Genomic DNA, 18,714 nt, shown 5'->3' with positions numbered 1-18,714 from the left:
TAGGTTGGTTTTACCTCTTCACACAAGTGCTACTTTTTTTTCATTTTTTTTTCTTCAAATTCACACCCTACATAAGCATAACCTTCCAGCCTTAATTGGATGATTTGCCACTCTTTAATTAGTCTCTAATATTTTATTGGCCAAAAATTTTATTGTTCATATATACATTGGTCATTATTTTATATATTTTTATCCATTACTAGAATTTGATCCCATTATTTATAATTATTTTTAATAAAAATAAAATAAAATTTTAACTTATGTAAATCTATCAAAATTAAAAAATATTTAATTAAAACGTCACTAAATTAGCGGCATGTCAAAGATACAAATGCGATTAATATAATGACATTTTTCAAAAATAAAATTTTTCAGATACAAACACTATTAATATAGCGACGTTTTATAAAAAACATCCTTATTTTTCATGACGTGTGCATAGGCGACATTCTTACTAGCATTTTTCGCAAACGTTGTAAATTTTTTAGTGACGTTTATAAACGTCGCTAAACGTAAAAAAAAATTATACTAAAAATCAAAATCCTTGTAGTGTACAAATTAAATCTTATAAATATATCAAAAATAAAAAATATTTAATTTATTATGGTCACGTTTTTTGCTGTTGGCTTTTTTTGCTATGATGTGTACTTTTATTTTTTATTTTCAAATTTATAAATTATTTGATCAAATCTAAGATTTTTTTAATATATTTTAAATCATAAACATTTTTCAAAACTTTTAGAAAAAGAGAAAGAAAAATGCGACTAAATTTTTTTATGATGATTTAGATTTAAAAGAAAAATACGACCAAAATTTTTTATGATGATTTAGATTTGCGTTTAATTTTTTAATTTTTTTGCCTTTTATATTTTTATATTTATTATTATTTTCAAATTTTTGATAAATAGAATTAAAAAAATACATAAAATAGGGTAAAAAGACTATTAGGCTTGATTCATTAATGGGTTTGTAGGGTGGAGTGAATTGACAAAAACGGGCTGGTTAAATCCGGCCCATTTCCGAATACTTTTTTTTTTTCCCGTAAACTCTACAATTTTTATATAGTTACAATAAAAGCTTTCAATTCCTTTGGATTTATAAAAATTTGTAGTTTTTGAAATTTTACTTCTGAATAACAAACCAAAATCATAAATAAGACTAGAATAATAAATATTTCAAATTAAATGACTTATAAAAAATTGTATCTTCAACTCATATTGAATTAAATTCAAACATACATGAGTCAAATACATTAACATAATTTATTTTATTTCAATAAATTACAACATGTAATGCCACTTCTGAATCCGAATACATGGATTAAGTAAAGAATATGCAAATCGAGTTATTACATTACCAAACACACCGAAATGAGCTGCCAATACAAATAATTACATACCAATAGTAGCCCAAAACACGTATAGCTTATCACCAATTTGCTCCAGTTTTTGATAATAAGCAAACCTCCAAGACCTGATGAAAAACAGGGGAGCCACAACTCCCCAAAACCCCATCACAAATCCAAGCACTATGCTCACATAAAGCCAATTCACCTTAGATCTTTTCTTTCCTCCACTGCTACCTCCATTTGTAAAATCAGGCGTTTCGCCATTTCCGCTGCAATTTTTAGTGACTGGAGGTCCACAAAGATGATTGCCAATGTAAGAAGACCTGTCAAAGCTTTGGAGCTGGGTGCCCGATGGAATTTGTCCCGTCAAGTTGTTGTAGGACAAGTTCAAGTGATTCAAGAAATTCAAATTGGAGAAACTTGAAGGGATTTCACCATGGAGTCGGTTCATTGACAAGTCAAAAGATTCCAACACCTCCATATTGCCAATGTTCTCTGGTATCTTTCCTATTAGGAGATTCTTTGACAAATTTAATGACCGCAGCCCCATAAGATTTCCAAGTTCTTTGGGGATCTCTCCTGTGAGACTATTAACTGAAAGGTCTATGCTAGTAACAAGTCTAAGTGTGGTACTGTATTCATCCTCTCTTCCTCTTGTCACCAATAATGCATCCAAATAAAACAGGTCATCAAAGACTAATTCGAAAGCCCAGTAACTCAGGTGTTGGTCGGAGGGTTTTGTGGCCATGGCACTCAAGTTACTAAAACATTTTGGAATAGCTCCTGAAATGTTGTTATAACCAAGATCCAAGACCTGAAGAGAATTAAGAAAACATATTCGATCAGGAATATAGGCTTGAAAGTTATTTGTCCGGAGGTTTAGAACCACGAGTTTTGAAAGCTCGTCTCCAATCCATGCTGGAATACTTCCCGTCAAATGGTTTTCACTAAGATCAAGAATAAGCATATCAGATAAGTTATCCAATGTGGATGGTACTTCTCCAACTAGGTTATTGTTACGAAGGTTTAATAACTTAATAAGAAGCATAGATCCCAAGGATATAGGAATTGTCCCAGTTAGATTGTTGTTTCCTAAATTTAAGACTCGCAACCTTTGCAAATTTACCCAACAATCTGGAATTGCACCTGACAGATGATTTGATTCAATGTCAAGAATGCTCAAAGTTTCTAGTTTAGTTGGTGGGAAATTACAAAGAAAATTAGATAAGGATCCTGAAATTAGATTCTTAGACAAAAATAAAAACTCCAAATCAGAGGATGCCCGTGGCAATGGACCTGTGAATTGGTTGGATCTCAAGTCAACCATCGAACTCATCAATAAATATGAAATCTCCCCGCCTAGTTGGTTATGGGAAAGGTTTAGATATTCAAATTGAGTCGAAAGGTTCCAAAACCAAGTGGGAATGACACCTGAAATTTCAGCACTGGAGATATCTAAAAAAGACAAGTTCTTTTGGAATTGTAGCCACTGAGGGAATTGTGGACCAAGATGCCAGTTACCCAATCCAATACTTTTACAGTGAAAAGGAGGAATCCAACTTGGGTTTGGTTTAAACGTTAACACGTTGTTAGATGCCCAAAAAAATTTCAATCTCGTGAGATTAGAAAAGTGCATTTCTGATATATTTCCTTCCAACACATTATAGCTAACGTCTAAATCTTTCAAATTCCCAAGTTGTCCTAAACTTTGAGGAAGAGTTGCATTCATTCGATTGTATGAAACATCAAGAACTTTCAATGATGACAACTTCCCTATTGAGAATGGAATGGGACCAGAAATGGAGTTTCTAGAAAGGGAAAGGTATGCCAAATTTTTAAATTGGCCAAGTTGATCAGGTAAATGGCCAGAAAGTTTGTTAGATGCAATATTTAATGACTCTAATCGATCCAAACTACATCTAGACAAACTCTCTATGATTTCTGATACCTCATTATCAATTCCATTATATGACAAATCCATCTCCCTCATAGTGCAAAGACTCTCCAAACATTTAGGTTCTATAATTTCAAGCTGGTTATGTGAAACATCAAGATGAGTAAGAGAGCTTAAGTTTCCAATGGCACTTGAAAAATTACCTTGCAGGCCGGCACTGCTAAGACCAAGGAATTGAAGTCGGTTTAAATTAGAAAACCAGCTGAGTGTCGATAAAGAGAAGGCATTCCTACTAAGATCAAGAAATTTGAGAGAAGACATGTTTTGAAAACCATTGGGAATCACACCTTCAACTCCATTAGAGCTAAGATCAATGGACACAAGACTAACAAGACTAAATATCCACGTAGGCACCGAAGACAACGTGTTTCTGGAAAGATCCAGAACAGCAAGAGATGTGTAATTAACACTGATTGGAGATGGATCATTATTTAGAGAGCATCTTGACAAGTGTAACTCCACCAAAGAAGGAAGGTTTTCCGTTGATTGCAGCCAATCAGTTGCTTTACGAAGATCTACTTCACTCAAATCAAGGTACTGCAGAGACGAAAGACCAGAAACCCATTGAAGAGCTTTAGCTTCAAATAGGGGATTGTGTCCAAGATCAAGATAAAGCAATTTTGAGAGATTTCCAATACTATGGGGAATTTGTCCTTGGAAATTTGCCAGAGAAAGGTTAAGATATGTCAAGCTCTTCATCGACCCAATGAATTCGGGAATTGTCAGGCTTCCAAAGTCGTTGTTGCTTAAGTCTAGGAAACTGATATGCTTCAACTCGATCAAAGAAGGATTTATTTTGCCTCCTAGCTTTGACCGAAGGTAAGCACCCCATTCAGCAACCGGCTCATCCGCATCAGGTCCTTTTGAAAGAAGACCCAAGTGCAGCTCTTTGACATGGCCAGTCAAGTTATTGCAGAAAACACCAACCCACTCACAGCAATCCTCACCTTCAACCCAAGAAGATAGCCTGTTTGATTGATCAATAAGGTCTCGCTTGAAATTCAAAAGGGCTTGCCCCTCACTTTCAATGCAAAGGACATTGGAATTCCCATCACAAAAGCTAATAACAGTGGCTGCGATGACAAGAAAAAATACAAACAAGGAAATTGTAACCGCTTTCATGGTTGCATACTGATCATTGCTACCAACACATAATATATAAAGTTAAAGAAAAATGTTTTCCACCACATCAAGCGTAGGAAATTTCTTCGAAGACCTCCAATTTAAATTTCCAACTTGAATTTTCCACAAAAAGCATTCATATGTATGAATGAAATTCGACGTGTAGAAAAAACATAAAAAGAACTTGTCAAGGAGATCAAGCCAATCAAGTCTATGGAGAAAGTCTCACGGTCAGCCAATTAACTCTTTAGGTCTTAGAAAAGAGGGAAAAAATGAAATAAAAAATGAAAAATTTAGGAAAAAAAATAAAATTACATAAAATTTAGAGAAGTTAAGACTCTTTTTCCCTTTTTTTTTTTGCTATATTATTTTTCCTTTTTTTTTTTTGTTAAATCAAATTTTGCTATATATGTTTGGCTAAAATTAAGCAAATTGTTGAAAAAAATATTAATTCAAATACAACACAGGTTTTATATAAAAATGAAGTTAAAATACTTTATGTATGTGATTTCAAACGTTTAGTTTTGCAAAAATTTTAATTTATCTTTAGTAGTTAACACAATTATTATTTTTTATTAATTTTTAATATAATTTTAGTCACCGTTCATTAGCATCATTTTCTTAATTTATGACTAAATCTTAAACACGTAATGATAATGATAAATGTATTGAAAAGTAACAAACATGAAACATAAATTGGCCAGTTGATCTACCCCGTAAGGAAGAAAGCTTACCTATGCTTTCCAACTTTTCATAGTAAGCTAACCACCATGATTTGAAAGAAAATTTGTGACCTCCAATTTCCAGCTTGAATTTTCCACAAAATCTTTTTTTATGGTCCATTGAAATTCGACAATTCTAGAAAGAAAGAAAAAAAAAAAAAAAAAACCAACAAGTAAGTCAAGTCCACCAAGTCCATGGAATACGTCCCACAGCCAGGCAATTAACTTTTTAGGTCTTAGAAAAGAGAAAAATAAATTAATAAAAAATAAAAATTTAGAAAAAAATAAAATTACAAAAAATTTAGAGAAGCTAAGACCCTCTTTTCTTATTATTTTTTGCTATAGTTTTTTTTTTTTTTTGGTTACATCAAAATTTTGCTATATATGTTTGGTGCCTAAAATTAAGAAAATTGTTGAGAAAAGAATATTAATTCAAATATAAAACATGATTTTATATAAAAATGAAGTTATATAAAAATCTATGAAAGTAAAACGTTTAATTTTGCAAATTAAATTTTCAGTTTATCTTTCATAGTTAACACAACTATTTTTAGCTAATTAAAAATTGTGTAAATCACTATGCTTGTTCAATTACATAGTTAATTAACTTATATTGATGAACATGATTTGATTAATATAGTTGGGTTATAGTTAAGTTTCCCGCAATTTTATTTTTTATGCCAGCTAATTAACTTTTTAGGTGAAAAATGAAAAATTTAGAAAAAAATAAAATTACATAAAATTTAGAGAAATTAAGACTCTTTTTCCTTATTATTTTTGCTATAGTTATTTTCTTTTTTTTTTTTTTGGTTAATTCAAATTTTGATATATATGATTGGCTAAAATTAAGCAAATTGTTGAAAAAGAATATTAATTCAAATACAACACTGGTTTTATATAAAAATGAAGTTATAATACTTTATATATATATATATATATGTCATTTTAAACATTTAATTTTGCAAAATTTTAATATATCTTTCATAATTAACGCAATTATTATTTTTTCATTAATTTTTAATATAACTTTAATCACCGTTCATCAGCATCATTTTTTCAATTCAAGGCAAAGTCTTAAACATGTAATGATAATGATAAATGCATTGAAAAGTAATGAAAGAGCCTAAACTAACTTATCCACTCTGTATGGAAAAGATAATAAATAAATAAATGAAAATTAAAAAAAATTTAGAGAAGCTAAGACTTTTTTTTCTTATTATTTTTTGCTGTAGTTGCCTTTTTTTTTTTTTTTTGTTAAATCAAGTATTACAATATATGTTTGACGCTAAAAAATAAAAAAAATTGTTGAAAAAAGAATATTAATTCAAATATAAAACATGGTTTTATATAAAAATGAAGTTATATAAAAATCTACGAAAGTCAAACATTTAATTTTGCAAAAATTAAAATTTCAGTTTATCTTTCCTAGTTAACATAATCAATTTTTTTTATCCATTACAACTTTAATCACTAATATTAGTTTGATTGTCACAATTCTTAATTACAGATATCAAAATTTGAATTTTAAATTCATTAAATGTTATTTTATAAGTGTAATTATATAAATTAATTGAGTTAAATTTAAATTTTTTAAAGTAAAATTTTGATGTGTGATTTGATTGTACTTAGTATGATTCATATAGTATCACCAAATTCTATACATATATATATATATATATATTTTTCCTTATCCAACAAGCAATGGAACTAACGTCTCATTTAAGTCGCGGAAAAAATTCTCTTCAAATTATAAGGAGAGAATTTATAAATTTTAATTACGTGTTGTATTCTGATTGATTGAATATATAATAAATAGCATAAAAAATTAATAATTTTTTATTAATTTAAGCAATTATGTTTTTATTGTTTCATATTAAATGATATATAACTCGATTTGTATAATTTAAAAACTCTAGGTGATATATAATATATATATATATATATATATTAAATATAAAAGTTTTGGGCTAGTTGCCGCCGAGCAAATGTGGTATTAGAATCTTGACAGGCCTAAACAACCCATAATTTTATTCCATGGGCCAGTCTGCCTTCACAACAGTATTCCTTGAACTCCTCCTTTCTCAAAGCGAAGCTGAAAAAAAAAAAAAAACTTTCATTCCAATTTCATATAAGGCAACCTCATTTAATCCCGGCTCAACTGGTATAAAAAATTAAGCTTTGTTTGATTTGAAAAAAAAAAAATTTTTGCTTTTTTTTTTTTTAATTTTTTTATCTTGTATTTTTTGTTTTTTAAAAAATGTATTTGATAAATGAAAAAAAAAATTATTTTCAAAAAATACAAAAATAAAGAAGTAAATAAAATATTCAATAATATTACTATTAATAACATCTAATTATAAATATAATATATATTTATTAATTAATGACAGTAAAAAGTCTTAAATTATGATAACTTACAAAACACAATAAAAAAATTAATGTACATTTATTGTTTTCTCAATTAAAAACATTTTTTTTATTTTCCTATTTCAATATATTTTTATTTTTATTTTTTAAAAATTTATTTTCATTTTCAATTATTAAATATGTTTTCACTCACATTTTTCATTTTTCCAAAAAAATAAAAACAGAAAATGATTTTTTTTAAAACCAAATACTATATTAGCTTCTCTTTGTTGTTTAGTTCAAATCTATTGAGAGATTATAGAAAAGTAAATTATCATGACTTTACTAAGTTATTTGAATTGATCCAAATAAAACATATTCTGAACGAAGCCCCAAAAGTCTCAAAAACCCTATTGCCGCTAATAAACAAAATGGAGCCATCCCCTTCTCCCTCCTCCCTGCAAAAATCTTTTACCTCTATTTTTCCTCACCATGCTCTCATCATCCTCTCTCAAACCCATCACCAATTACCAAAATCCTTTCTTTTCTTCATTTTTTAACCAAAACCCATCTCTTTTTTCCTTTCACCTCCCTTTCCCACCTTCTGAAACCCATCTCAGCTATTCTAATCCCCAACCTCTAAAGCAACTACTTTACTAACCTTTTAGGGCACCCCCATCTCCATTGCCTGCCCAATTCCGTTCCCTTGACCCATGAATAAGAGTCCTCGGTTGTGTCTGTCAATTGTCATCAAGTATAATTAAAGTATCATGTGTTGGAAGCAAAATTGTGATCCAAGTATGTTATAAATGAAATTGATCAGTTCCTCTCCTAAGCAAAAATATATAATCTGATAAAACATGACACTGAAACAATTTTTCCTTCAGGAGTGCCTCAAATTTCTATTGGAACGTACATTATCAGTGACTAACAAAGTGGGTAGAGTCCAAATTGCCATGTAGAAACATCATAAGTACAGTCTTCATAATTCCCAGCTTCTCCATCAATTTTCTTTTAGCTGACCACAGTCTTCGATCACAACAGGTTGCAAAGTCCTCCCACCATCTGAGCCAGCTTTTTTCGTCTCCTTGACAATGCTATATCCATCAACTACTTTCCCAAAGACAACATGCTTTCCATCAAGCCATGGAGTCTTCTCGGTGCATATAAAGAATTGGGAACCATTGCTGTTTGGTCCAGCATTGGCCATTGACAAACAACCTGGTCCAGTGTGTTTGAGCTTGAAATTCTCATCTGCAAATTTCATACCATAGGTTGATTCCCCACCAGTGCCATTTCCCCTTGTGAAATCTCCACCTTGACACATGAAGCTTGGGATGATTCAGTGAAATGCTGAGCCTTTATAGTGCAATGGCTTCCCAGACATTCCGATACCCTTCTCCCCAGTGCAGAGGGCACGGAAATTTTCAGCAGTTTTCGGTACAATATCAGCAAATAGCTCCATTACAACTCGGCCAGCTTTCGCGTTTCCAATTATAATATCAAAGAAAACTTTGGGGTTTGACATTCTGTTAAACTAGTTAGAAACCTACAGGCAAAAATCAAAATGTTGAGCATTCTCTTTAAATTCAAACATTTTATACAAACAAGAGGAACCAGCAGAAGCAATAAAATCCTCCTAATTACATTCAAAACACATTCTATGCTACAATCAACAAATAATTACTTAGTGATAACAGTTCTCTACTTCCTACACAGCTAAAGCATAATTTTCAAGAAAATCAAATACAACAGAAAAGCTGAAACCCATTTTTTATGAATCCATCATGATTTAAATAGAAAAAGAAATTGCTAAACTAAAACACCTACCAGGAAAAAAACAATCCAATCAAACAAAACATTTACATAAAATTGAAAAAGACCATTACTTTGGAACTTGAAAAGCAGCAAAAACTTAAGCCTTTGTGTGTCCATTAACAGAATAAACAACAAAACTCATCCACCATTAAAATGGGTATTAATGAAATGTAATCATCCACCATTAAAACCTCATGAAAAATAATGGGTATTCATCAAAAAGGCCATATTTCTTAAGGGGACGATACTTATGATATTGCACAGCTTTTGAGCTCACAGGCTTTTCAATGAAAAATCACCGGCAAGCCTTCGATATGTGCTATGTAAAACATAAAAATCAATCAAAAAGACTATGGTAGAATAGAGAAATGTGTACCTTTCGGTGAGATTTGGGGCTTGGAGGCGACAGATAACGAAGATATAAGAAAAGAGGGTTTTGGGTGAAGTTATATAGGGAAGAGGATGATAGGATTATTAGGGTTTTAGCTGAGATTTTAGTTTTTTGCATTTTTACCCCATTTTTAAATGTATTTATTTTACTCCCCAATTATAGTTGCTGAAATCGCAATTTTATCCGGAAGAGCAGAGCCGCAGAATGGCTTTCATTTTTATTAACTTGATTTTGCATAATTTCTTATAAGCCCTTCATGAATGTTCTATTTTCTAATGTTTGATTATTAGTTTAATTCCCCCATTTGTATCAAAATTCCATAATAATTTTTAGAAGTTCACTAAAAATCTATGCTTAACTATTACAATCTCTAAACCCAACTTTATTATATATATTTTTTGCAACTAAAATATTACAATTGATCAATTTTTTTGATATAATAAAAGTCACAGATTAAAATATATATGATACAATAAAAGTCACAGATTAAATATATATATATATATATATAGGTAATTGAATTTGAATCGAGACCTATGGTCGAGCAAGAGTGCTTGATGAGACCTATGAGATTATGAAAATCATGTCAATGAGGGCCAATGACCATAACATGGAGTGGTCTTCTTGCTGCGTGCAATCTTCACAACAACACCGTATTAGGCGAAATGGCTGCAAGGCAACTTGTTTACCTGGAGCCTTTATATTGCGGTTATAATCTTTCAATGTCAAATATATATGCAGTGGCAAACAGGTGGAATGCTGTTGCAGGGGTGAGAAAAGCAACGAAGGACAAGGGGATGGAGAAAGGACCAATGCTCAGCTCTATCGAAGTAAATGGATATGTTCATGAGTTCATAAAGGGTGACGGGAAAGAAATTGAAGGAGGTAGGGTACATGATAGACACCTCTGCTGTCCTGCAAAATATAGATGAGGAAGAGAAGGAAACTGCCCTCAGCTATCACGGTGAGAAATTGGCAATGGCTTTTGGCCTCATTATTAGTACAGCTCCAGGCACTCCGATTCGGTTCGTGAAAAATCTCCGAGTTGGTAAGGACTGTCACACTGCAACTAAGCTGCTGTCTAAAATCTATCAGAAATTAATACTAGTACGTGATGCTGCCAGACAATGGGAAAGAAAAAGTGTTAACCAAGCCAGTGTTGACAATGACAATCCCCACTAGCTCCTACAGAATGCCGAATGCTGATTTTCTCAGCAGAATACTTTTGCTGACGCCATTCAAAAGCATTCACGTCAAGTTTCCCAGTTACTGATTTCCCTTGCTTCCTACAAATTTACTGCTCTCGAACGGAAGCCCATAGTTTTTCAATAACATCCCTTTGTCAAGATGTAAACCTTGATTCATTGTCAAATGCATGCTTTACCAAGATGTCTATAGCTTTCTGGCACCTAAGATGAATAAAACATGCAATTAATCAACTATATAAAAGAGGAGTTTCCTTTCCTTCCAATTAACAGCAGAAAACAATGAACACTTACCATGGAGTTTTATAGCGTCGAGCAGCAATGTCTAAACAAGTAATCAAGGCTTCTCTCTGTGACTTGAGAAATCTCTTACTCTCTTTATCATCCTCCTTCCTGCTCTTGGAAGACACGTCTTTCTTTCCTTTTGTTTTATCATCTTTTTTCCCAGATCTAGGAATCACAGCGTCAAGTCCAAAAGGATCAGCCTTGTTATTTCCTTCAGCTGGATCAACCATAGCTTGTTTCTCGTCATCGTCATCATTGCCAATTTCAGTCTCATCTTTCAGGGTAGCAGCTTCATCTATGTCATCATCCTTGGTTGCAATTGGAAGACTAGATATTGCATCCTTTAATTTTACTAGCAGTTTTAGAAAATTATAAGAAGGTTCACAAAACAACATATAAACACACCAGTCAGTAACAAATTTTGTATGACTACGAAAAGGGAATCAGTTGAAATAGTATTATCACATAACATTTCAGTCAAGCAAACAACCTTTCATTAAGGAAAATTCAGCCACCTTTACAAGAACATCTATAGTTCAATGAAATGCTTAGAAACAACAACACCACTTAAACTATTCCAAAATCCCTACTTTTGCATATTTCTATCAAAAAAAAAAAAGCGCATACACTAGCATCAGACAGCATATAATTGTCTCTACATTGAGCATTAGTGTGAATGAGTTTCCAAGAACATATCATGGATAAAATAATAATTAAAACAGTCATGCAAGCTGGATATGCACTTAAATTCTAGAAAGCCACACAAATGGAATTTCTACAATTAGTATGCATAAATAATAAAAACTTGTTGAATCTCCTAAATGCATTTTGTTACCATGATGTACAGAGAAAATCGAATAACTGATGACTGGCAATACCATGCAACAAAGCACACTAAAAGTAAAGTACATACCACAAAGCTGTCACCAGTTAACAAGTCATTTGCCATCACTGCCCTAAATGTCCATACAGTCAGTTGGTTCTTCTGCTTCTTGTTTAGGCACTGCAAGGAAACAGCATATTAGAAAATGCTCCAGGAAGAAAACACAATTTTATATTTGTAAAACAAACTAAAATCATACTTCCGCTGCATCTTCTGCTGCTGAAAACAGCGAATGATAATTTCCTTGCACTGAAGGATCAGAAGAAGAAGTTGTTGATAACATTGCAGCCTCTAGTATGGCAAAAAAGTGATCACTAGTTCCTGCCTTCACACTTCTAGCCTGTATCAACTGTATGGCAAGCTTTGAAGCCTTAGCAGACTTCGTGGGGTTCTTGATATGCAATGCAATGTTCTGCACTGCCTCGATAACTTGTGTCCCTGAGGCATCTGTTGTCATCTTGAATCTCAAGCGCTTCTCTGGCGCAGCAGCTGGGAAGTAGAATGCATTACCAATCAGCTACTATCAGAAAGATAATGTAATTAAAAAAAAAAAAAAATCATACAAGTACTTTCCCTCTTAGAGTTCTATTATTCCAAGTCCTATGAATTTCCCATTTCCAATGTCTCATATAATTAAAATATTGTAACAAAAAACCCCAGTTGCCTCATTCTCTTGCCTCCCCATCCCCCTCTCATCTGAATGAAAATAATACTATCTAATGCACTATTTATCATTCAGTTGGAGAAAAAAAAAAGACCAGCTAAGAAGACCAGATCGTATAGCGCAAATACCATACACATAAGACTGCATATATCCAGCTAGAACTTTAAGTCATTAAATGTAGTTGAATCAACTGACAACTTCAATTTCTTCATACTTTTCATGTTCAATTTTCCAAAACACCTAAAGACTGGCTCAAAGACTAGAACTTTAAGTCATTAAATGTAGTTGAATCAATCTGACAACTTCGGTTTCTTCATACTTTTCATGTTCAATTTTCCAAAACACCTAAAGACTGGCTCAAAGAGTCACCTCTGTTTCCACCTAGTCTCTCTCATAAACCAAAGAATTAAATGCTTAGGTTAGTGAATGTTCATAAAACCCCAAGGCCATACTCAATTATCATTCTCAAAGCACTTTCTTTCATAATGCCAAACATATCAACATCATTCATGAGAAAAAAATCACCTTCAGAATTCAAGCACCAATAATTCATAACCCAGAATTAAATTCACCCCCACCAAAAAAAGAAAAAAGAAAGGAACTTTGAACTGAATTCTGCTGCAAAATCCCTAAATTCCAATCTAAAACACATTCTTGGCATCCAAAAAGCAATACCCATTTCAATTTCCACTTCATAGTAGTAAATAAAATTGCAACAATCAGTATTCAAAATCAAATGAAAAAAAAAAAAATTTACCAACCCACAAGAAAACCTTCAGGATTGGATTCTGTGCGCTTTGGTCTCTTAAGAGAACTTTTAAAAACTGGGTTTGAAGGAGCTTCATTGTTATTGTTGCTACCACCTGTCTTCAAAGACAAAAAGTTTTGATCCTTACTTGTTTTCTTTCTTCTTCTTCTTTTTTTCTTTTTGTTGCTGTTGATGAGAAGGTAGCGGTAATCCTTCAAATAGATTGTCACCCATTTTTTTTCTCAAGTAATCACTAATTTTTTTTCTTTTTCTTTTTCTTTTTTTTTTGTTTTGTTATTAAAAAAAAAGGAAAATGAAAATCTGATTAAAAAAAAATCTCATAAAAAATTAAAAAAATATAAGATTTTGGGTTGGGGTTTGAGTTGTGAAATTCAAATTGGGCTAAGCTCTCCCAATTTTACTGCACTTTGAGCCCATTTATGTTTGTTGATTCTTTGTTGATTCTTAAGTAAAATTGCCTTAGCCCACTAAGCTTATATATTTGGTTCTCACTAAATAAATTTTGATAGGAAGCTCTTTTATCAAGTAAATGACTCTTTGCACTCACTTAACTTATCAGCCTCTGCTTTGTAAGATTTAAGTCTATACAAATTATGATTACTTAAAACATTCCAAGTTGATTTACATCAATTAATCCAATAAGAGTAGTTTTGAAAGTACTTAATCTTATAAAAGCTGATTTTTTAGGTCGGATGTCATGGTTCACATTAATTTGTAAAACATTGTCTTTTTTATTTATTGAATCTCACGATTTTATCTTACAAAAAATATCTCATTAGTTGAAATCAGAAGATAATGTGAACACTTATATCCTAAAATCAATTTTAATATATAATCGATTTAAGATTCATGACTCCTCTTAAAGACTATTACATTATCCTTCACTCCAATTTTACCGTTTTCGGTGGCACATTACTAATGTCATTAGAGCCAGCTTTAATATCGAATGTCATAGTTTATACTAACTTGTAAAGTATTATTCGTTTTGATTCAATGAACCTCACGATTTATTTCACAAAAAACAACTAACAAATTGAAGAAGATGTGAATATTTATATCCTATGACTAATTTTAATTAACATTCAATGTGAAATTTATGAGTTTTTTCTAAGACAATAGCATCAGGACACTGAACCTATTTAGGCAATGCTTGGCCTCCCAAATTTAGCGCTAAGAGAAACTAAAGATCAGAGGGTTCATTGTTTCTACTAATAGATTAGGATTTAGCATTGCCTAAAAAAAATTGTTGTTTTCCCACTTTCACATGACGCCACACATTGAAACTAGTTAGTACAATATATTGTGTCTTACTTCTATAAATCTTCGCAGATCATAAAATTTCACCATATCAAGAAAATATAAATCAGGTGTATGCATGATTCTCATACGATCTGAAACACAAAGATAGAACCCTTATATCAAACTTAACATATTAATGAGTTTTTTAGGTTAACAAATCTGATTATTTTAGTTTTATCAGATTAATTAAAGTAATATAGTTCCTAGTGAAGGTTCAACTACTCGGCCTGCTCGACTCACCAGTGGCTTACCTTGTGATGTTAACACTATATTTTAAACCATTTCTTAATTATTTAAGTTTATCAGATTAATAACAACATCATAGACTAGTCTCTACAATGAACTTGATGCAAAAAAACAACATCAACTAATTAATTAATAATTATATATATCCTTTTCTCGAAAAAAAAAATAGTATACATATACATATATAAGCCTTGAATAATCCATGTACCGGCTGAATGAATTTTTTATGTTTAAATTAGATTTTAAAAAATTAAGATAGTAAAATACATCTATGTCATTCCAAAATTTTGACTATTTCATGCCAATGAAGGATTACATTTTAGTGGATAGAGGTTAAATAAAATAATGAATTGGGAAATGTCTTGGGTTAAAAAATTTAATTTATACATAAAAATTTTTTGATATAAAAGATGCCATAACTTGCAAATAAGATAAAGTGATACAAAAAATGCCGTAATTTATAAATAAGATAAAGTGATACAAAAAATGCCGTAATTTATAAATAAGATAAAGTGATACAAAAAATATCGTAACTTACAAAGAAAATAAAATGTTGCAGGTATTGAAATTAAAATGAATAATATTTTTTAAAAGTAATTTTATGAATTAATTAAATTAAATTTTAAATTTAACAAATATATTATTTTTCTATAATCTTAAAAAAAAGACTTAATCTAATTAGAAATCCGTTAAGAGAATATATATAATTAAATTTGAAGACTCCATATTAAAAGGTTTTATTGTCAAATTTTATGATGAACAGGTAAAATTTATTAAAGAAACTATTGCTTCTTATTGTGTAATTTAAAATCTTCGTGTACAAACAAATGAAAATATATTTGGACGAAAAAAAAAAAAAAAAACCTTTTTCTTTAAATGAAATGAAAACCCATTCCTAGGAAAGAAAGAATGTTATTTTGTTGAGTAATTGTAGGGTAACATTAGAATGGGCTGGTAAAAAGGATAAAGGATGGTCACGCAAAGAGGGTTGGCAACTATTATTTTGCTATAGCTAGCTATAAGTACTAGAGTATATATTACATTCCTTCTTCAATTTGATTAATTTTTTAATGAAAAAATTCTATATGATTAGTTTAAAGAATTGTTATATATTCATGTGAATAGTTTTTATGAGATCTTGTTCTCTTTTTCGAGAAAAAAAAAATCACAACATCCTTTTTTAACCATTGAAATAACTTTTTCATTTCTCATAAACATTGAAATAACTCTCAGAGATCGAATTATTGTTTTTCAAACGATATATGTAAATATACATGATATATGTATATATATACATATATATACATACATTATGTATGATATCATTTCCCCCATACAAATGCAATGCCAATTATGTATGATATCATTTCCAACACACAAATGCAATGCCTAATATTATATATATATATATATATATATGTATGTCTTTGCATCAGCTACAGTATGTTGGGACAAGAGACTTGCACCCCACTTTCTAACGCGCACATGAATGACCCCACTAGCAAAAACAATAAACCACAAATATCCGCATCGTTTCCACTATTGAATTTCTTTTCATGAATTTTCCAAGAAAAAAAGAGAGAGATGTTGTATAGAAAATACAAAGAACCCACGGCTCCCTTAGACCTTGACACACCTTAAACCAATGGAAAAAAAAAAAAGAAAAAATACAATAAACTCTTGGAAATAGAAAAGAAATTCATCTTATAGTCTCTACGAAAACAATCTCAATCTCCAACTTTTTTTTTTATATTTGTTGGAATTCTCTTGGCCCTTTGCCCTTTTCAACTCCTTAGCTTTGATCAATTGAAGTTTCACTTCTTTCCACTAGCTTCTTAATTTATCTTTCACTCTCGTCTACCTTTTCTAAAGAGTTGAAATTTTTTTTGCTTGTTCTTTCTCTTTTGTTGTTCTACCTTTGAATCATCCTTAAGATAATTTAATAGTAAATCTTTAATAACTTAATGGTAAATAATTAATAATTTAATTATTACTCATTGATAATTTTTTTATATTTAAAGTTGTCTAAAATTGAATCCCGGTTACTAGTAGAAACAAAGTCAAAACTTTTTTTTAAGTGTTAGAATAAACCTACCATGAACCTATTCAACAAAAAAAATTAGTGAAAATAGGTGAGCAAAAATTGATTTAAACCAATTTAACCAACTAAAATCGATTGAAGTTGGTTAATTTGGTTTGGTTAAATCATTTTCAATTTTATTCGGTTTTTTTGGTTAAATCGATCAGTTATCAATTTTTAAAATTGATAATCAAATTGACTAAAATATTTTATTCATAAGATTCATTAGCAGTACATAGAATCTATATACTGATAGTGTATCAAATATAAACTCCTTTTTAAAATTTATATTTGATACACTGTTAGTATATAGATTTTATACACTATTAGTGAATCAAATTATTACAACTCATTAATGAGATAAATTAGATAATAACACATCATTAATAAATAAATTTTTTAAAAAATTTTACTTTGTGTATGTTTATTTTTTAAAAATTGCTATTTACTCATTAATGAATTGATATCATTTGATTCACTGACAGTGTATAGAATCTATATACTAATAGGGTATCAAATATAAATTTTTTTAAAAAATTTATATTTGATACACTGTCAGTATATAGATTTTGTACATTATTAATGAATAAGATGATTATAACTCATTAACAACATAAATAAGATGATAAGACCTTACTAATGAATAAATTTTTTTAAAACATTTAATTTATGTACATTTATTTTAAGGGTTAATATTTGTTTATTAATGAAGTGCCATCATCTAATTTACTAGCAGTGTATAAAATTCATACACTGATAGTGTATCAAATATAAATTTTTTTTTAGAATTTATATTTAATACACTATCAATATATAAATTTTATACACTGTTAGTGAATCAGATTATTATAACTCATTAATGAGATAAATTAGCTGATAACACCTTATTAATGAATAATGTTTTAAAAAATTTTAATTTGTATACATTTATTTTAAGAGTTGATATTTATTCATTAATGAAATGCCATCATCTGATTCACTGACAGTGTATAGAATCTATATACTGACAATGTATCAAATATAAACTCTTGTTAAGAATTTATGTTTGATACACTATCAGTATATAGATTTTATATATTGTTAGTGAATCAAATAATTATAACTCATTAATGAGATAAATTAGATGATAACACCTCATTAATGAAAAAATTTCTCAAAAAATTTTAGTTTGTGTACATTTATTTTAAAGGTTAATATTTGTTCATTAATGAAATACCATCATCTTATTCACTAACAGTATATAGAATTTATATACTGATGGTATATCAAATATAAACTCTTGTTTAGAATTTATATTTGATACACTATTATATATAGATTTTATATATTATTAGTGAATCAGATAATTACAACTCATTAATGAGATAAATAAGATGATAACACCTCGTTAATGAATAAGTTTTTTAAAAAATTTTAATTTACGTACATTTATTTTAAGGATTGATATTTACTCATTAATAAAGTGCCATCTCTGATTCACTGACAGTGTATGAAATCTATATATTGACAATGTATCAAATATAAACTCTTTTTTAAAATTTATATTTGATACACTGTTAGTATATAGATTTTATACATTGTT

The 18,714-nt window shown here is 29.9% G+C and overlaps 1 protein-coding gene and 2 pseudogenes across 3 annotated transcripts; all 3 read right to left on the bottom strand.

Annotated features, from left to right (window-relative positions):
* Window positions 1-1,391: 1,391 nt before the first annotated feature.
* On the bottom strand, window positions 1,392-4,621 carry LOC111296821 (receptor-like protein EIX2). Its single transcript, XM_022891295.2, has one exon. The coding sequence runs from the start codon at window positions 4,422-4,424 to the stop codon at window positions 1,392-1,394; it is 3,033 nt and encodes a 1,010-aa protein (XP_022747030.2). The 5' UTR covers window positions 4,425-4,621.
* A 3,646-nt stretch (window positions 4,622-8,267) lies between these two features.
* LOC111296538 (peptidyl-prolyl cis-trans isomerase CYP19-3 pseudogene) lies at window positions 8,268-9,877 on the bottom strand (annotated as a pseudogene). The gene is made up of 2 exons (XR_016346800.1): window positions 9,687-9,877; window positions 8,268-9,041 (listed from the first exon to the last, which is right to left on the bottom strand). The product of XR_016346800.1 is annotated as a peptidyl-prolyl cis-trans isomerase CYP19-3 pseudogene (transcript).
* A 178-nt stretch (window positions 9,878-10,055) lies between these two features.
* Window positions 10,056-13,745, bottom strand: LOC111296537 (uncharacterized; annotated as a pseudogene). The gene is made up of 5 exons (XR_016346801.1): window positions 13,512-13,745; window positions 12,274-12,563; window positions 12,106-12,194; window positions 11,201-11,560; window positions 10,056-11,110 (listed from the first exon to the last, which is right to left on the bottom strand). The product of XR_016346801.1 is annotated as an uncharacterized LOC111296537 (transcript).
* Between the last annotated feature and the right edge of the window lie 4,969 nt (window positions 13,746-18,714).

Source organism: Durio zibethinus, chromosome 12, assembly GCF_047325235.1.
Source record: "Durio zibethinus cultivar Kanyao isolate XHJ-2024 chromosome 12, ASM4732523v1, whole genome shotgun sequence".
Lineage (NCBI taxonomy): Eukaryota > Viridiplantae > Streptophyta > Magnoliopsida > Malvales > Malvaceae > Durio > Durio zibethinus.
The sequence above is the reverse complement of the archived record's forward strand: the minus strand, read 5'-3'. Positions and strand labels throughout refer to the sequence as shown.

Excerpts from the sequence above, each read along its gene's own strand:
- LOC111296821 (XM_022891295.2), bottom strand. The coding sequence starts at position 4,424 with ATGAAAGCGGTTACAATTTCCTTGTTTGTATTTTTTCTTGTCATCGCA.